Source organism: Rhinoraja longicauda, chromosome 27, assembly GCF_053455715.1.
Source record: "Rhinoraja longicauda isolate Sanriku21f chromosome 27, sRhiLon1.1, whole genome shotgun sequence".
Lineage (NCBI taxonomy): Eukaryota > Metazoa > Chordata > Chondrichthyes > Rajiformes > Arhynchobatidae > Rhinoraja > Rhinoraja longicauda.
In genome coordinates this window covers 175,121-193,894 of record NC_135979.1, presented here as the reverse complement: position 1 = coordinate 193,894, position 18,774 = coordinate 175,121, and the positions used below count along the sequence as shown (strand labels likewise).

Genomic DNA, 18,774 nt, shown 5'->3' with positions numbered 1-18,774 from the left:
GATTGTGCCCAGGTCACCCAGCAGTAAACATGGATTGCATTGGCCTAAAACCAGTGGCATATTTACATTCCGTGATGTGCTGGTGTCCACTGGAAATGGCCCTGAGCTTCCCCTCTCCCCTCACCTGCGGAAACCACACCTGTAACCAGGAACCGTGTACTTACTGCCTCACTGCAGTTGTCCAGACTGTCCTGGCCATTTCCCAGCAGGGGTTGTGAGCACCTGTCCAATGTACCTGCAGGAGAATCATACAGGTGCTTTGTCAAAGGCCATTCCATCCTGAGACCACCATGCAGATACACACAGGTGCCTTGTCAATCACCAACACACACAGGTATACACAGGCACTTTGTAAATGGACATTCCATCCCCTGACCAGCACACACAGAACAGTTAGAAATGGTTCACAAATCAAAACCAAAATGTAAATGACCACCCACTCCTACAAACGTGAAAATTACTTATTCTGTGGAACTGTTGTTCGATGTTGGGGATAATTTTACATTAGGGGCAAGGCTGGCAACAAAACTACATTCTCTGATGTATTAAACATGGAAAAGCAAAATGGTCTTCTTGCCCCTCCAGACGCTGCCTGGCCTGGTGAATATTTGAGTGTTTTTTTGTTGTACTCCACATTGGTTCACGCTACCAACAGAAACTAAAAGTATTGAGCAAGGAGAAACAGTCAGTAGGGCACAAAACAATTCAGACCCTTCGCAAATTAATGTAGGAAAATAACTGCAGATGTTGGTACAAATCGAAGGTATCACAAAATGCTGGAGTAACTCAGCAGGTCAGGCAGCATCTAGGAGAGAGGGAATGGGTGACGTTTCACAGAGTGCTGGAGTAACTCAGCAGGTCAGGCAGCATCCAGGAGAGAGGGAATGGGTAACGTTTCACAGAGTGCTGGAGTAACTCAGCAGGTCAGGCAGCATCTAGGAGAGAGGGATTGGGTGATGTTTCGGGTTGAGACCCTTCTTCAGACCCGTTGCAAATTGTCCATTCTTTGTGTCAGAATCTTCCTGGCCCTCAAGCAAGTCAGCAGTAGAGTTGAATGACTGATCCTTGACAATGACATCAGACCTTTAGTGTTCATGGGAAGGAGAACATCTCCGATGCTAAACATGACTCTATTTCTGGTGTTTGCTTTTCACATCCTCGTTAATGCAGCGGAGTGCAGGATTCGATGAAATCTGGTGTCATGATTAAAGAGTTCATTGGTTCCCTGCAGACGATTTCAATCAACCAGGACTCTATTTAATTTTCTTGACCAGGGAATTTGAACAAGGCAGGATTAGAACTTAATTAACTTGAAGTTCTGTTTGGAAATGATCCAGCATGACCTTAAACCCAAAGCACTTTCACCAGCCTCCACATAAGCCAGTCGGAATGACAACTCTTATTTCTCACAACTAACTGACCTAGTTTCATTGCCTTTTCCCTGACATCATCCCTTTCGCCTGCATGGACATCACAACCCGAACAAGATCACATTGAGCCCAGGTCATTGAGTTGAGTTTATTGTGCGATGTGCAAGTCAGTGAGGTACATTAAAGGGCCAGTCACAAATGGGTAGACACTGTTTGTTGTCACCGGGGTTCAGGGGACTGAGGGGTGACCTGGAGAGCTTTATGAGGGGCATGAACTGCATAGATCCATGGGTCGGGGTATCTGAATCTAGAGGGCCCTGGTTTATGAGAAGGGAGCCATTTAAAGGAGACAGGGACCTAATGCAGGCAAACGGGATTGGGGTGAAGGGCCTATTTGTGGTGTGTGCCCCAGGGCTCTGACTCAGTCAGCATCTAGACCAACACTTGAATGGCCAAGGCAAAGAAGCTGTGGTCCAAATGTGGACAAATGGGACGTGTGGAAAAGTCCAATGGTCGGCATGGACATGATGTTTAGCTCTATGACTCTTGTCTATCAAAGTCTGCTTAATCAAAGGAAGTGCCATGAAAACCGACTTCAGGGCAGGTGAGTCTCAGACGGACAAGTTGGTTCAAAATATGACTGAACACATTAACGACTTAATGTGTTCAGTTCTGGAAGCCTGGATGTGGGTATCAAGTGATACGGAGAACTATAAAGGCAAAACATCACTGCCCAGAGGGTAACGGGTCCGATACATCACTGCCCAGAGGGTACATCACTGCCCAGAGGGTACATCACTGCCCAGAGGGTACATCACTGCCCAGAGGGTACATCACTGCCCAGAGGGTAACGGGTCCGATACATCACTGCCCAGAGGGTACATCACTGCCCAGAGGGTAACGGGTCCGATACATCACTGCCAGCACCAGTGTAACGGCAAGGATCAGGGTTATCAAGGTCTGGCCATTGTAAAACACAAACCCTCAGATTGCATCGAGTCAGAGTCAGCTGCAGCAGGCAGAATCCATGGCGAGCCTCACTGGGAATGTTCCCAAATGAGTTAGCGCAGTCTGGGAATCGTTTATGTATAAAAATAACTTTTCCCTGATTCAAATGAATGAGCTAAAAAGGAATTTCTTAATGTTCTCCACAACTCCCTGGCTGGTCAAACCCATCATTTCCTGGCTCCACTCTTCGCAGAAACGTGGCACTGCTTTGCTTCACGTTGTGGTTGGTGGTTTTTGCCACAGTTAATACCAGGCACCAACTCCAAGCCACAAATCGACTGGGGGACAGAACAGGCCAGAATGGGTGAGTAACAGGGTGAATTATCCCAGTGCAAAAGAACATTCACTCCCACATCCTGTACGATTTTCAGACCTCATTCCTGCAAATCTAGAGCAGAAAGTGAGTTGTGGAAACATCTCAGAGATACACATTGATCTGTTACTGTTGAGAATGCACACGAGTACCATGGCACCAAGGTCACCAGACCGCTAACCTTCATACACGGATTACATCAGGTGTACAGTACAGGAGCACTTCCTTTGATTAAGCAGACTTTGATAGACAAGAGTCATAGAGCTAAACATCATGTCCATGCCGACCATTGGACTTTTCCACACGTCCCATTTGTCCACATTTGGACCACAGCTTCTTTGCCTTGGCCATTCAAGTGTTGGTCTAGATGCTGACTGAGTCAGAGCCCTGGGGCACACACCACAAATAGGCCCTTCACCCCAATCCCGTTTGCCTGCATTAGGTCCCTGTCTCCTTTAAATGGCTCCCTTCTCATAAACCTGGGCCCTCTAGATTCAGATACCCCGACCCATGGATCTATGCAGTTCATGCCCCTCATAAAGCTCTCCAGGTCACCCCTCAGTCCCCTGAACCCCGGTGACAACAAACAGTGTCTACCCATTTGTGACTGCTGTGCTGACCTCAAGGTTCATATCATATCATATATCATATCATATATATACAGCCGGAAACAGGCCTTTTATGGCCCACCAAGTCCACGCCGCCCAGCGATCTCCTTGCTCCTTGAGGAGTCCTATCTGCACAGCCCTCCACCCACATCTCCTCACCTGCCCGCCCAACCTCTCCCTGATGCGATTCACCCAACCTCTCCCAGTCACTCTGACCTTCACATTCTCTCTGCTCTTTGGGGAGTGAAGTTCCTTCTAAATTTCCTGTTGGATTGCTTCTGGAGAGGCACGACGTACAGCCCTGATGCAGGCCATGACCAGATTGGATGGTCCATAAATGAGAAGCACACATCTCCTCACAACAGTCCTATACCCCGCCCTCTCCACCACATCCAGACCCCTCTATCCCCACCCCATACCCCGCCTCAGGTGGTACCTGCCCCACCTGGGTATTCTAAAGGTCCCACATTGACTTCATCAACATCTGCAGACTGGAGTGGGAACCATTGTCAATGTATCTGGGTGGAGTTCTTGCACCAACACACAGCCTGTTACTTGGTGACCACGTATCCCTACAAGACTGAGTGCAGGAAGATTGGGCGAGGAAGTGCACTAGTCAGCCAGGGCCCAATGTTGCCACAGCTCCACCCTGGCACTGTCTGTGTGCACCCTCCCCTCCTCCTACCTTGCTCCTGCAGGGATCTCAGGCCGAGCTCTGCCTCTTTGTGCAGGTTCTCTATGTCAGCGGCCCGAGCAGATGGGAGGAAGACGTTTTCCTGCCGATGCTGGTATGGCGATGGTGTGTAATGCACTCTCCACTTTCCCTCATCGTCAGACTGAGAGGCGGCTGCAAGAAAATAAAACTAGGCATCAGATCCAAGGTAGACAACATATTCACAAGCTGTTGCCTTTGAGCTGTTCCACAGTCTCTCATTAACAACATGCAAACCGTGGCAGAACTTCAGAGATCCAACAAACTTGTATTGTTGGTCAATGAAAACTGTAAGGCAGCAAATAAACACCAAATATTTTCTCTGGATTCAAGGCCAAAGCTGTATTTCCAGGTGATGAATTTTCTGATTAGATTAAGGTTCGAAAATGCAACCTATAAATTGTTATACATGGTCCAGTTCACAACTCAAATGCACCAAAAAGGGTACAGGCCACTCATCCATAACAGAGCTTTATTTGTCGTTCGGTACCGAAGTACCGAACGAAACTACATAGCAGTCATAGAAAAAAAAAGAACACAAGACACATAACCCCAACACAAACGTCCATCACAGTGACTCCAAACACCCCCTCACTGTGATGGAGGCAACAAAACTTCCCCTCTCTTCCCCACGCCCACGGACAGACAGCTCGTCCCCGACCGACCCGCACAGTCCCCGCACCAGGCGCTGAAACGTCTCGCGGCCGAACCGGGCGATGAAAGGCCCGCGACCAAGCCTTGCGCAGCTAAGTCCCGCAGCCGAGCCGCACCGGGCGGTGTTAAGTCCCGCAGCCGAGCCGCACCAGCGGTGAAAAGTCCCGCAGCCGAGTTGCACCGGGCGGTGTTAAGCCCCGCAGCCGAGTTGCACCGGGCGGTGTTAAGCCCCGCAGCCGAGCCGCACCGGGCGGTGTTAAGCCCCGCAGCCGAGCTGCACCGGGCGATGTAAAGTCCCGCAGCCGAGTTGCACCGGGCGGTGTTAAGCCCCGCAGCCGAGCTGCACCGGGCGATGTAAGTCCAGCGGCCAAGCCGCACCGGGATGTAAAGTCCAGCGGCCAAGCCGCACCGGGATGTAAAGTCCAGCGGCCAAGCCGCACCGGGATGTAAAGTCCAGCGGCCGAGCCGCACCGGGGGATGTTAGGCCCCGCAGCCGAGCCGCACCCCGCGCCGTGAGGAAGAGAAAAGTTCCCACACCCACCCACCCACACCCACCCCCCACACACCACCACCCCCTCCCACACATACACAACCAAAAAAATATATATCAAAATCATCCCAACACCGACACTCAACAAAAAAAGACGGACAGACTGCTAGTCAGCCGCTGCCGTTGGGCTCAACTCCCCTTTCAAACATTTCTCTGCCTCCACCCTAGGTCCAGCCACTGACCCGTCTCCACCTCCCATGGGGTAGAGATTCCCAATGGCTACCAGTCCCTGAGAGAAGAAGCCTTCAACCTCAGCGCTAAACTCACTTGTTCCCCATCTTCCAAACTGCCTCGTTGTGGCCCTTGCGTTTCTTTATTTGCACCTTCTCTGTAACTGACACCATATTCCTCCCATTTATCTTCACTTTGGCTCTGCCTGATGTTCTCACGTATGACATTATTTGGCTGGAAAACTCTTTCACCGTCTCAGTACACGTGACAATTAATGATAAACCAGTGACTGGCCTCATTTTATAACCACGTACCCCTGTTGGTGACTCCAACATCTCCCCTGTCAAGCCCCCTTGGATCTTATGTTGCAATAAGGTCATCCTTCATTCTTCTGGACACCCAGGAATACAGACCCAAACTACTTGGTCATCCATGATACAACCATCAGTCTGAAGAAGGGTCTCGACCCGAAACGTCACCCATTCCTTCTCTCCCGAGATGCTGCCTGACCTGCTCAGTTACTCCAGCATTTTGTGAATAAATCATCTGACACAGAATTGGTTGGTGAATCTGCTTCAGACTGCCTCCTGTACCCTGTACAGTGCTGGAATAACTCATCAGGCAGTCTGACCCGTAGTCACCTATCCATGTTCTCCAGAGATGCTGCCTGACCCGCTGAGTTACTCCAGCACTCTGAAACGTCACCTATCCATGTTCTCCACAGATGCTGCCTGACCCGCTGAGTTACTCCAGCACATTTTGTTCTTTCCTGTATCCAGGTGTATTCTCGCCAACACCTGTTCAATTGTAACAAACCTCCCTTTTCTGAAACTCCCTTTGTTAAAGGCTGATATCTTGTTTGCATTCCTAACCACTTGTCGGACCTGCCTGTTAACTTTCTGTGATTCATGCACCAAAACACTCAGATCCCTCTGACCATCACTCATTGCACTCTCTCTCCACGTAGAAAACCTCCACTTCTGACTCCTCTAAATGTACACAACCCACTCCTCCTATGTTAAACTCCATTTGCCATGTTGTTGCCCAGTCCCTCACTCTAAATTCCTTTGTGGAGTCACAATGTCCTCATCACAACATGCCCTGACTGTCTGACAGCTCCTTTCATTTCATTGATAAACTTGGAATCGTTATATATTGTTCCTCCCTACGCACCTTTTTTTAGAGGAGCAAAATTAGATTTTGTGTGCAGTTCTGATCGCCCCATTACAGAGAGGATGCAGAGGAGGTTTACAGGATGCTGCCTGGATTAGAGGATGCAGAGGAGGTTTACAGGATGCTGCCTGGATTCGAGGCATTAACTAGAAAGAGAGTTTGGACAGGGTTGGATTGTTTTCTCTGGAGCATCGGAGACCAAGGGGAAACCCGATAGAAGTTTATAAAATGATGAGAAGTGGAGACTAGGAAGTCAGTCAGAAGTTTTTTCACAGGATGGAAATGTCAAGACTAAAGGGCATTGCTTTAAGGTGCGAAAGGCAATGTTTAAAGAGAATGTGTGTGTGTGAATGGTGGATGGCAGCGCTGGCTCGAAGGGCCGAATGGCCTACTCCTGCACCTGTTGTCTATTGTCTATTGTGAGTGGCAGGTGTTATGGGGTGGTGGAGGTCGATATTATAGTGGTGTTTAGATAGGCACATGAATATGCAGGGAATGGAGGGAATTGGATCACATGCAGGCAGAGGAGATTAGTTTAATTTGGCAACATGTTCGGCATTGACATTGTGGGCCAAAGGGTCTGTTCCTGTGCTGTACGGTTCTATGTTCTAGATAAATATCGGTATTTAAACAATGTGACAACTACTTCCATGCTCTAGCCTCACACCAGCCCAAGCGGTTGTGAGCTCGGACTGACAAACAGCTTCCGCTCTGTAGGAGCTGGTTAATCATCTACACTTAATCTTGGAAAATAAAGGTCACCGCTCATTAATTAATAGCTGAAGGGAACTCAGAGTCCATTGCAACGGAAAGACAAGTCAGTGAAGCAACAAATGTAGTCAAGTATTTGTGGCATGCCTTTGATGTTCTGCACAGCTCTAATCATAGCTGCCTATCCCAGCCAGGAGCAACCATGTCACTTAAAGGTCTCATCAGGGTTCACATTTGAACCTGAACCCAATCTGTTGGAGAATTCTTGCACAAACACTTCCCGACACTGACAACACAACCCTGATCCCACCTCAGCAATGACCTGTTCTTCAATTGTGTTTTGCTACAGCGTCCTGTTTTTGCACCGTCTTTTTTTTCACAATCTTGTACAATTTGTGTGTAATTTATGTACAATTTATGCTTTTGTGTGTTGAGGCTATGTGCCTGTGATACTGCTGCAAGCAGGATTGTCACCGTACCTGTCCCCACCCGGCTCGGACACGCCCCGCAAAGAGTGGGTCGCCCTGAACAGGGGTCGGCCGGTTCAACACCAACATGCATCGTTGGGGGTTGCGTCCATCAGCAGTCTGTGTGTGTGGAGCAGACCAGCAAACAGCGCAGCACGGCATTGTCGACTGCACTGTCCTCCGTCCCCCTGGTGGAGGGGTAGATCTCACGGCCCTCGACAACAGCACATTGCACTGGCTACAGCGCCTGGAGGGCGGCACATAACCTCTGCTGCCACAAACGCAAGAAGAAGACCGTACCTGTACATCACCGAACCTGTATCACACCGTACCTGTACATCACCTGTACCCCACCATACCTGTATTACACCCTACCTGTACATCACCGTATCTGTACATCACCATACCTGGTAGTCACCGTACCTGTAGGTCACCGGAACTGTAGATCACCTGTACCTCACCATACCTGTACCCTATTGTACCTGTACACCACCATACCTGTATCACACCCTACCTGTACATCACCGTACCTGTATCACACCCTACCTGTACATCACCGTACCTGTACATCACCGTACCTGTACATCACCGTACCTGTATCACACCCTACCTGTACATCACCGTACCTGTACATCACCGTACCTGTACATCACCGTACCTGTACTCCCACCGTAGCTGTGCATCTGACAGTAAACTCCCCTCTTGAGCTCGTCCAGATTATTAACGAGGTGCGAGAGAGGGGAAGCAGCAGCTGCTTCTCCACAAACCCTTCAAAGTAGCGGAATGCAAGAAGCTTCTCAGCAACGTTAGGTGTGCCGGATAACAACAGAACACAGAGCACAATGTACAGACCTTTCAGCCCTCAGTCTTTCTACACTCCAAGACCTTTGCAACACACTCCAGATGCTGCTAATTACTTGAAAATAAAATCCCAGCTCCACCTTTCCACAAGATCAAGGCAGAGTGTTTCACCCACACAACTCTAAACGTCCACACCTGGCAACATCCTTGGGCACCTCCTGTCCACTTTACTGTAGCAGGGCAACCAGGCCTGCACATAGCTCCGACTGTAGCGTTGCTGCATCTTCTACATCATCTTGTGGCACGGTGGTGCATCGGTAGAGCTGCTGCCTCACAGCACCAGAGACCCGGGTTCGATCCTGACCTCGGGTGCTGTCTGTACGAAGTTTGTACATTCTCCCTATGACCACATGGGATTTCTCTGTGTGCTACGGCTTCCTCCCACGCTCCAAAAATGTACAGGTTTGTAGGTTAATTGGCTTTGGTAAAAATTGTAAATTGTTCCTAGTGTGTGGGATAGTGTTAATACGTGGGGATCACTGGTCGGCGCGGACTCAATGGATGGAAGGGCCTGTTTCTGCGCTGTATCTCTAAACTAAACCAATCTAGATTACCTCTGATGCCCATTATGGTCAAACTCTACTGTGACCAATGTCGGGTTAAAGAGGTGGCCAGGCCAGGGGAGCAGAGAGCCCTGGGAAGGGAGTGCTGGACCTCCCTTCATCAGTCAGGTACCGAGTACAGGAGTTGGAACATCATCTTACAGCTGCACTAGATGTAATGACAACTGGAGAACTGTGTACACATCTGGTGGCCTGCTATACGAAGGACATCATTAAACTGGAGAGAGTGCAAAAAAGGTTTCGGAGGATGTTGGCACGTCTGGAAGGTTTGAGTTACATGGAGAGGCTGGGACTGTTTTTCCTGGAGTGAAGGAGACCTCATGCTAGAATTCATAACATTATGAGCGGCATGGGTAAGCTGAATGGTCACAGTCCTGTCCCCAGGGTAGGGGAGTCTGATACTAGAGGGCATCGCTACAAGGTGAGAGGGGAAAGATTGAAAAGGGATACGAGTGGCAGCATTATCACACACAGAGTGGTGGGTGTCTGGAACGAGCTGCCAGAGGAAGCAGTAGAGATGGTACAATCATGACATTTAAAAAACACTTGGGTACATGAACAGGGAAAGGTTTGGAGGGAAGTGGGCCATTGCAGTAAGTGGAACTAGCTGGGTCGGCATGGATGAGTTGGTCTGAAGGTCTGTCTCCATGCTGGGTGGATGAGTTGGTCTGAAGGTCAGTCTCCATGCTGGGTGACTGTGGCTCTGTGACTGCACTCAGTGTGTTTCTGGATATGGGAGGATGTGAGGGGGGAGAGGACAGACAGGGACACAGTGGTGGGGTGAATGGTCAGCCATCGTCTTATTAGGTGGCAAACACTGGCTGAAAGGGCAGCTAATGGACTCCAATTCTATTTACAAAGAATAAATACTTTTGGAAATGGCCGTGCCACATTGCGGTGGGCGGGGATGGGCCGAGATTGTTCAGTCTTGGGGCAGGGATGCCACACATGATTAATTGTCTTCCCTACAAGGTAACTCATGAATCTATTCTAGACATCAGACTGGTGATCACGTTGGTGCCACTCCACTGATGAATCAAGTCAGTGGTCCTCATCAATACACACTACAATACAGTGTGTGTGAAATATTACTGCCTCACCAGTAGGTAACAGATTTAACAGATGACAGTGTGCTATTTAAAATAAATAAGCAGCTACCACACACCACCACTGCTTAAGTAAAGGGCAGATCTGTCTGACAGCTGTGCTGTAGTATTCATCAGCAGCCGTTAATAACACACTGTGAGAACTGGTGCCAGCCTTCCCTCAGTGAGAGCTGCCAAACATTTCTAGAATTCCACGCTGGGCCATTAAAAGCGGAAAATTCCAGAAACACTCGGTAGATGGGACATCGTGAATGGAGAGATGATATCCAGCTCTCCAACCTGAGATGGTTCATAATTCTTAAGTTATAGGAGCAGAATTAGGCCATTCGGCCCATTGTGTCTATTCTGCCACTTAATCATGGCTGATCTATCTTTCCCTCTCAAACCCATTCTCCTGTGTTCTCCCCATAACCCCTGATACCCGCACTGATCACAAAATCAACATGCTCTCTGTTTCTCCACCAAAGATGCTGTCTGACCTGCTGAGTATATCCAGCCCTTACTGTCTATGCTTGTTGCATGCTTAACAAATGAGGGATTGTGTCATTAAGTTGGAAAGGGTGCAGGATAGATTCACCAAGATACTGCCAAAATGTTACCTGTCCATTCTCTCCTCAGATGCTGCCTGACCCACTGAGTTCCACCAGCAGTTTATTTTTTTGCTTCAAAGTACCAAAATAATTAATTACAGAGACAAATACAAACAATAGCTCCATGAAAATATTTTCCATACTAATTTTAAAATATTTAAAGTAGAATGCCAACATAGGCACATCGAGCGGTGCTGGCTCGAAGGGTCGAATGGCCTCCTCCTGCACCTATTTTTCTATGTTTCTATGAGTTACACAGCACAGAAACAAGCCTTTCGGCCCAACGTCCATGCCAGCCAAATGCCCATCGCCCAGACCAGACCAGACCAGACCTCCCCACCATTGCTCCACCTACACTTCACGCTGCCTCGGGAAAACAGTCAACCCAATCAAAGACTTTTACCACCTGAGCATTCCCTCTTCTCCCCGCTGCCGCCCGGCAGAAGGTACAGAAGCTTGAAAGCGCGCACCACCAGACTCAGGAACAGCCTCTTCCCCTCTGTCATCAGGTTTCTGAACGGCCCTTCCATAAGTCGGGGTACGGTCCAATTCACCTCTACCCCATTGCGGACATTGGACTTTGTCTCTGGAACTGGTGCGCTACGATGCTGAGAACTATATTCTGCACTCTATATCTTGCCCTGTGCTCTGCCTATTGTACTTGAGTTTGATCTGATTGTATTTTTTTATGGTGCATCTGATCGGTTTGGATAGCACGCAAAACAAGGCTTTTCACTGTCCAATAATAAACCTAAACCAATCTTTGCAAGTCTCATTCCCTCTAGTTTGGCTCATTTCCCTCCACAAATCTCCTATCCCTGTAGCTGTCCAAGTGTCTTTTAAACATCTTTACCATCTCAATAAAATTTGAAACTCTGTCACCCTGCCCTTACGTGTTTACCCATTCATCATGCATCCTCTAACATAGACCATGCTCACCCTCAGCGAGTACACACTCACCCTGCATCCTCTAATATAGAACGCTGTGTGTCCTCTAACATAGAATGCTGTGTGTCCTCTAACATAGAACACTGTGTGTCCTCTAATTTAGTACACAGAGCATCCTCTAATGTAGACTACCCTGCATCCGCCAATGTAGAACACAGTCTATCCTCTAGTATCGAGCATGTTTACCCTCAGTGAGTACATACTCACCCTGCATCCTCTAATGTAGAACACAGTCTATCCTCTAGTATCGAGCGTGTTTACCCTCAGTGAGTACACACTCACCCTGCATCCTCTAATGTTGAGTGCTCACTCTTGGTCACGCACACCTCATCTTGCATGCTCTAATGTAGAACAGTGGCAACCTCTTCATGTTCACACTCAGACCAGTCATGTCACATTGGTGGTTGTTGAAGCCCCAGCCCTGGCCTCTCCAACTCCGTCAACATCATCGACGGCACAAGAATGAAGGAAGATCTTGTTGCAATAAGTCATGGATTAACTTGCTTTTATTAAAAACACCACTGCCAAATCAGTGCATCGCACATACCAGCCCCAACCAATAAAGTACATTGGGCCTTTAAAACTCAGCAAATCCCGATGGCTTACATCAACTGTGACTACAGCTACGTCTTTTTTCCTCAAGCCAATGCATAACTTGAATAACTTTTAACCTTTTCTGTGACAGCTCCAAACCCATTTGCACAATGGTTAATCTTTGTACCCTTTATCCTGTATCTGTGCACATTGGACGGCTCAATTATAATCATGTTTAGTCCTTTCTTTGACTGGTTAGCACGCAAACAAAAGCTTTTCATTGTACCTCGATACAGGCAAGAATAATAAACAAACTAAACATATTCAGTCAGGATGGTACATAATGGTTTGATGGTACTTCATTGTCACATATACCGAGGTATAGTGAAATTATTCTGGCGTACAGCTCAGTATAAATCTCACTGTACACAACCACATAGGTAAGTACAAGAGTGTGGGAATCGTAGGTTTCAGAGACAACACACACACAAGCGTCTCCACGTTTCCAGTGCCATTTTGTATGATTCATATCCAAAGTTGTTCAAAATGTAGTGTCCCAACTTGGCCACAGAGGCCTGTGTCCTGGTGGTGGGTGACATAGGGCTGGAGCTGCAGGATCAGCCTGGCCACGTGTTACTGTTGGTGCCCACCTCTGCAGCTGGCATTGGCAACTAAGACCTCACTTGTCCTGCTCTGCTCTCTGTTCCCCAGAAGTCTGTACCCTCTCAGGAACCCCCTCACCCCCCCCTAGCCAAGGGAAACAATCCCTCCACAGGTGCTGCCTGACCCGCTGAGTTCCTCCACAACTTTATTCTTTACTCAAGACTCCGGCATCTAGTTTCTTCCATCTCTTTGTAAACTTTGGAACTTGACTACATTAAAAGTTATTTTAGAAATGATTGGTAAAAGGCAAGAATGGCAATTAAGTTCTAAAGTTCATGTCATTCATTCGATCTTTATCCCGCCCAGAACTCCAACTAGTTACGTACGTCAAGCTAATGTGTTAAACTTACAGAAAGCTTCTGTGTGTATATGTCCGTGTGTGTCTGTGCGTCCGTGTGTGCCTGTGCATCCATGTGTGTCTGCCTATGCATCTGTGTGTGTCTGTGCGTTTGCGTGTGCCTGTGTGCATGTGTGTGCGCGTCTGTCTGTGTGTGCGCCTGTCAGTGTGTGTGTGTGCGCGTCTGTCTGTCTGTGTGTGCGCGTCTGTCTGTCTGTGTGTGCGTGTGTGTGTCTGTGTGTGTGTGCATGTGTGTGTGTGTGTGTGTGTGTGTGTGTCTTAGGGAGGGATCATGAATTGGTGACATTTATTATTTAAATACAACTGTACCATACACATCCTAATATAAGATTTTGAGCATGAAAGTGGTTTTGTTGTGACACCCACTTGTCCCGCTCATTACCCACAAGTCAGGTCCGACTTCACCCATCGCCCCTTGCTCCAGGTGATTGCATGAAGTACGGAGAACTGGCCCATGGTTCTCTCTGGGAGGGGAGGGGAGGGGAGGGGACGGGAGGTGAGGGGAGGGGAGGTGAGGTAGTTGTTCCTCTGCAAATCGGCCTCTAAGTGAAATTGGAACCAGGCTCGGAGCGCCGGAGGATGCGGGCTGGACACAGTGACAGGCAAGGACAGTTTCAAGCAACGGGTTCTTTATTTAACCCTGCCCTCCCCTCCCCTCCCCTCCCTAACCCGCCTCTCCCCTCTCCTCTCCCCTCCCCTCCCACCAAGTCCAGGAGTTGCTGAGGGCCGGGCCACAATGGGCAGGACCAATGTGAACATTCCGAAGGACACATGAATCCATTAATAAACAAAGAACCTGCCACAAATTTCCATTAAAAACAACCCGCAGTCATGGGAACGGTAACGATGGCCCCGGCCTCCATCCCAGTCTCTGCAACCACTGCCTGCTTGCCCGGCACTGGTTAGTGGGGTTGGGCACTGGTCAGTGGGTGGGCACTGGTCAGTGGGGTGGGCACTGGTCAGTGGGGCGACACTGGTCAGTGGGTGGGCACTGGTCAGTGGGTGCAGCAATGGTCAGTGGGTGCAGCACTGGTCAGTGGGGGTGGGCACTGGTCAGTGTGGACACTGGTCAGTGGGGTGGGCACTGGACAGAGGGGGTGGACACTGGTCAGTGGGTGGGCACTGGTCAGTGGGTGGGCACTGGTCAGTGGGTGGGCACTGGTCAGTGGGGTGGGCACTGGTCAGTGGGGTGGGCACTGGTCAGTGGGTGGGCATTGGTCAGTGGGGTGGGCACTGGTCAGTGGGATGGGCACTGGTCAGTGGGATGGGCACTGGTCAGTGGGGTGGGCACTGGTCAGTGGGGTGGGCACTGGTCAAGGGGTCAAGAGGCTCAGCCCTAGTTAAGGGGTCAGGTCCATAGAACTGGTCAGGGGTCAGGTCCACTCCACACCAGCCCACCACCCGACCACCCCCCCCCCCATACCCCAGTGTTTCCCACTCCACCGACTGCCTGTTTTCTCAGACAGGCTGGCACTGGATGACATTTCTGTTTCGTGACTTAGCAGAGATTTCACCACCATCTACAATCTTACGCCAGTTTTAACACATTGTGAAATATATATTTTCAGATTAAAAACCCTGCAGTCAAGTTTACTTCGGCTGTAAGAAAATCCTTCTTGATCCCTCGGCCCGCCATCTCCAGCCCGTCTTTTCCTTCAGCATGTTCCCGGCATTCCCATCCATCCAACCAGTCACCACCAACACACGCTCCCTCCCCATGTGATCAGCGAGATCAGCCACGATTGAATGGGCCGAATGGCCTAATTCTGCTACTATTATAGACAATAGGTGCATGAGGAGGCCATTTGGCCCTTCGGGCCAGCACCGCCATTCAATGTGATCATGGCTGATCATTCTCAATCAGTACCCCGTTCCTGCCTTCTCCCCATACCCCCTGACTCCACTATCTTTAAGAGCTCTATCCAGCTCTCTCTTGAAAATAATGAACTTATGAACACATTAAATGGGTGGAAAGTGGACAAATGGGCTGGGCTTAGAGGGAGATCTTGGTCAGCATGGACACTTTGGGCCGAAGGGCCTGTTTCTATGCTGCATGGTTCTGTGAGTGAGAACCAGAATGTAGAGGGTGATTCATGATCTGACGAGCTCTGCAATGGTGGCACTGGTTAATGTTATGTCGAGACCTGAGTTCCATGAGAGATTCCATTCGTTAAAAAAATAATTCAGAAGTTTAGTAGCAAGTCAGTAAAGTAATTGGAGCAGGATTGAGGGAAGCTGGTGAGCCTGGCAGGAGGTCACACTTCACATCTACCCGCTGCCTGGTGGGGAGAGCAAGGACATCACAACCTTCCCCTGGGTAGGTTTCCCCACGACGTGAGTGGGTGACGGGTGGACAGAGGAGGTCACAGGAACCCTGACTGCGTTTGTTGGTGCAGGAGAGCGTTGTTCCTTGCACGCCGTTGGCTGACACTGCACCGGCACGTAGTCTGTAACGGAGGTGAGATGGAACGGGGCAGAACCGCTGCTGGTCACAGCCAATGTCACCTGAAGCAAGGGCTGACGATCCTGACAATGAGCCCTTCACACAACATGTCCACGCAAAGCTGCAAATGCTGCCCGCACACAACTTGCAAACCAAGGTTGAAATGTTATCTGTTCCATCACCTCTGGGTGAATCTCCCCCGAGGTAGCAGAGCACGGCACAGTACGGCATGGTACGGTACAGTACGACTCAGCACAGTACAGCACAGCAATACGGGCACGGGCACGGCTTAGTTGAGTTGAGTTCAGCTCGACACAAATGTATGAATCACCAGGGCAGGAAGCGACAGGTTTATGTGCCACGTTAAACAATAACAGAGTAACGTCGCCTGCAACATGGAAAATGTCCAGGCCGACAGCTAAATAAATCATGGCCAGGTGCTGGGGGGAGGTTGTGGGGAGGGGGGGAAGGGGGGGAAGGGGGGAGGGGGGGAAGGGGGGAGGGGTGTTCAGTAGAACACAGACACACAGAGCTTGCTCTGAATGGCTAGTTTCTGCTCCACCTGTAGATCTACACCTGAACCACGTGTACATGGAGTGTGTGAGTCTGTGTACCACGTGTACATGGAGTGTACACATGTAGATCTACACCTGAACACCTGAACCCGATCAGTCTCTACTTGTCCAACACTCCCTTTTACCAAACAAGTCCCAGTAGTGGCTCCATCCACGGACTGATGCAATTATACACAAGCGAACATCAACTGCCCAAAGACAAACCGATATTGTCCCTAGTTCCATGTTTCATGACACCTTGTCACATTGCTCATGAGTTCACAACAGTCAGCACCAACGAGAGATGAGAATCACACCTCCAGCCGGCTTCACTCTGAATCAGTCACCGTGTGGATTCACATAAAGTCCAGAACTCCAGTCTCGAACCCTCACAGTAATTTATATTGTGCAACATTCTCGTCCCCATCTGGGAAGGATGTGGTAGCTTTGGAGAGGGTGCGGAAGAGATTTACCAGAATAATCCCTGTATTGGGAGGTATTCGGTATTAGGGGTGGTTGGACAAGCTTGGTTGGAGCTTCGGAGACTGAGGGGAGAGCTGATACAAGGTGATAAAATGATGAGAGGCGTCGATAGGGCAGACGGTCAGAACCATCTCCCCAGAGGAGAAATGTCAACGACCAGAGGGAGCGGCGGCAAAATGAGAAAGGAAACGTTCAAAGGAGACGTACGGGGCAAGAGTTTTACACAGTGGGGGTGGGGAACGTGCTGCCATGGGTGGGGGTGGGGGCCTGGGGCGCGCTGCCAGGTGTGGGGGGTGTGGAACGTACTGCCAGGGGTGGGGGCGGGGGTGGGGGCCTGGGACGCGCGGTGGGGGTGGGGGGCGCGCTGCCATGGGTGGGGTGGGGGCTTGGGACGCGCTGCCGGGGGTGGGGACGCGCGGTGGGGGGTGGTGTTGGAGGGAGATACAATAGTGGTGTTTAAGAGGCTTTTAGATCGGCACGTGGATAACCAGGGAATGGAGGGACATGGATCACGTGCGGGCGGAGGGGATCAGTTTATCTTGGGATTGTGGACGGCACGGACATTGTGGGCCGAAGGGCCTGTTACTTTGCTGAACACAATTTTGCCTCGAATTCTTCTTGTGGTTTAAAAGGGCAAACACAGGAAGAGTCGCCATTGCAGGTGTGAGTGGAGTGAGAAAGTTGTTCACGTTCCTGCTGCAGAGGTCAGTCTTCACGCAACAACATCGACACGACACTGTAACATCGGCCTAAGGACACGGATAAAAACCATGGGATCACATTTCTGCCAATTCAGAGGAATTCAGATGGATCTTTAACCTGAAACATGAACTCTGTTTCTCATTCCAATGATCTTGCTGATGTGCTGAGTAGTTAAAGAGTTTTCTGTTGTTATTTCCTTTCATTCTTGCCTGTCTCCAGCACTGGTGAGCCGCACTCAGCCATTTAACGTACTGCCACTACATTTGTGGCCAGATTCTGCTCTCACTCCATTTACAGCTTGTTGGGTTGTGCTACGAGCACTGGTCAATACTCTGGAAGAACCATCTGACTGGACGTTGGCAGGTAGGTGTGGTCATGATGTCTCCACTGGCCAAAGTGTCCAAGACCAGGGTTCACCATCTCAACACACAGGAGGAATACATGCCGTTACAGACAAGAAGTGTGGGCATTGACCAAGCCCAGTCTCATCAGCGCGGAAACAGGCCCTTCGGCCCACCAGCAATCCCCGCACATTAACACTATCCTACGTCTTTGGAGTGTGGAAGGAAACCGAAGATCTCGGAGAAAACCCACGCAGGTCACGGGGAGAACGTACAAACTCCGTACAGACGGCGCCCGTAGTCAGGATCGAACCTGAGTCTCCGGTGCTGCATTCGCTGTAAGGCAGCAACTCTACCGCTGCGCCCACGGTTACAGGGACATGGCTCACGTACAGAATAAACACAAACGTTAGTCTCCATGAAGGAGCGGTCCCTTTCATCTACAGCGAGTTCACGTTCTAGGAGCAGAATTAGGCCATTCGGCCCATTGAGTCTCCTCCTTCATTCAATCATGGCTGATCTATCTCTCCCACTGAACCCCAGTCTCCAACCACGTGAGATGGGCTGGACCCATCAAACTACAGCTGTCACCTGGAACAGGTACAGACAACAACAGGTTTCTCACGGTACCTGGAGTCACACTTAATCCTCAACCAATTAGCCCACACTGGCTTATCCTGAGTCAGAAGGTTTGGATCAGGAAATGTGTGTCGTCACCGCGAGTTGGTTACTGTGGGAAAGCCCAGGTTACCTGCATCAAGTGACAGGAAGACAGAACTAAAATGCAGCCTCGAGTCTTGGATTCCGTAAACGTGTCCCAGTAACCGTGTACCTGTAACCGTGTACCTGTAACCGTGTCCCAGTAACCCGTGTCCCAGTAACCCGTGTCCC

General features: G+C 49.8%; 1 protein-coding gene across 1 annotated transcript in view; it reads right to left on the bottom strand.

Moving 5' to 3' along the window:
- The window catches only part of LOC144606611 (uncharacterized), a 73,986-nt gene that overhangs the window by 10,900 nt on the left and 44,312 nt on the right, over positions 1–18,774 (bottom strand). The window contains exons 2-3 of the mRNA XM_078422882.1: positions 3,985–4,146; positions 165–235 (exon numbers count right to left, since the gene is read on the bottom strand). Of these exons, the coding sequence (XP_078279008.1) occupies positions 165–235; positions 3,985–4,146 (233 nt within the window). The remainder of the gene's footprint in view (positions 1–164; positions 236–3,984; positions 4,147–18,774) is intronic.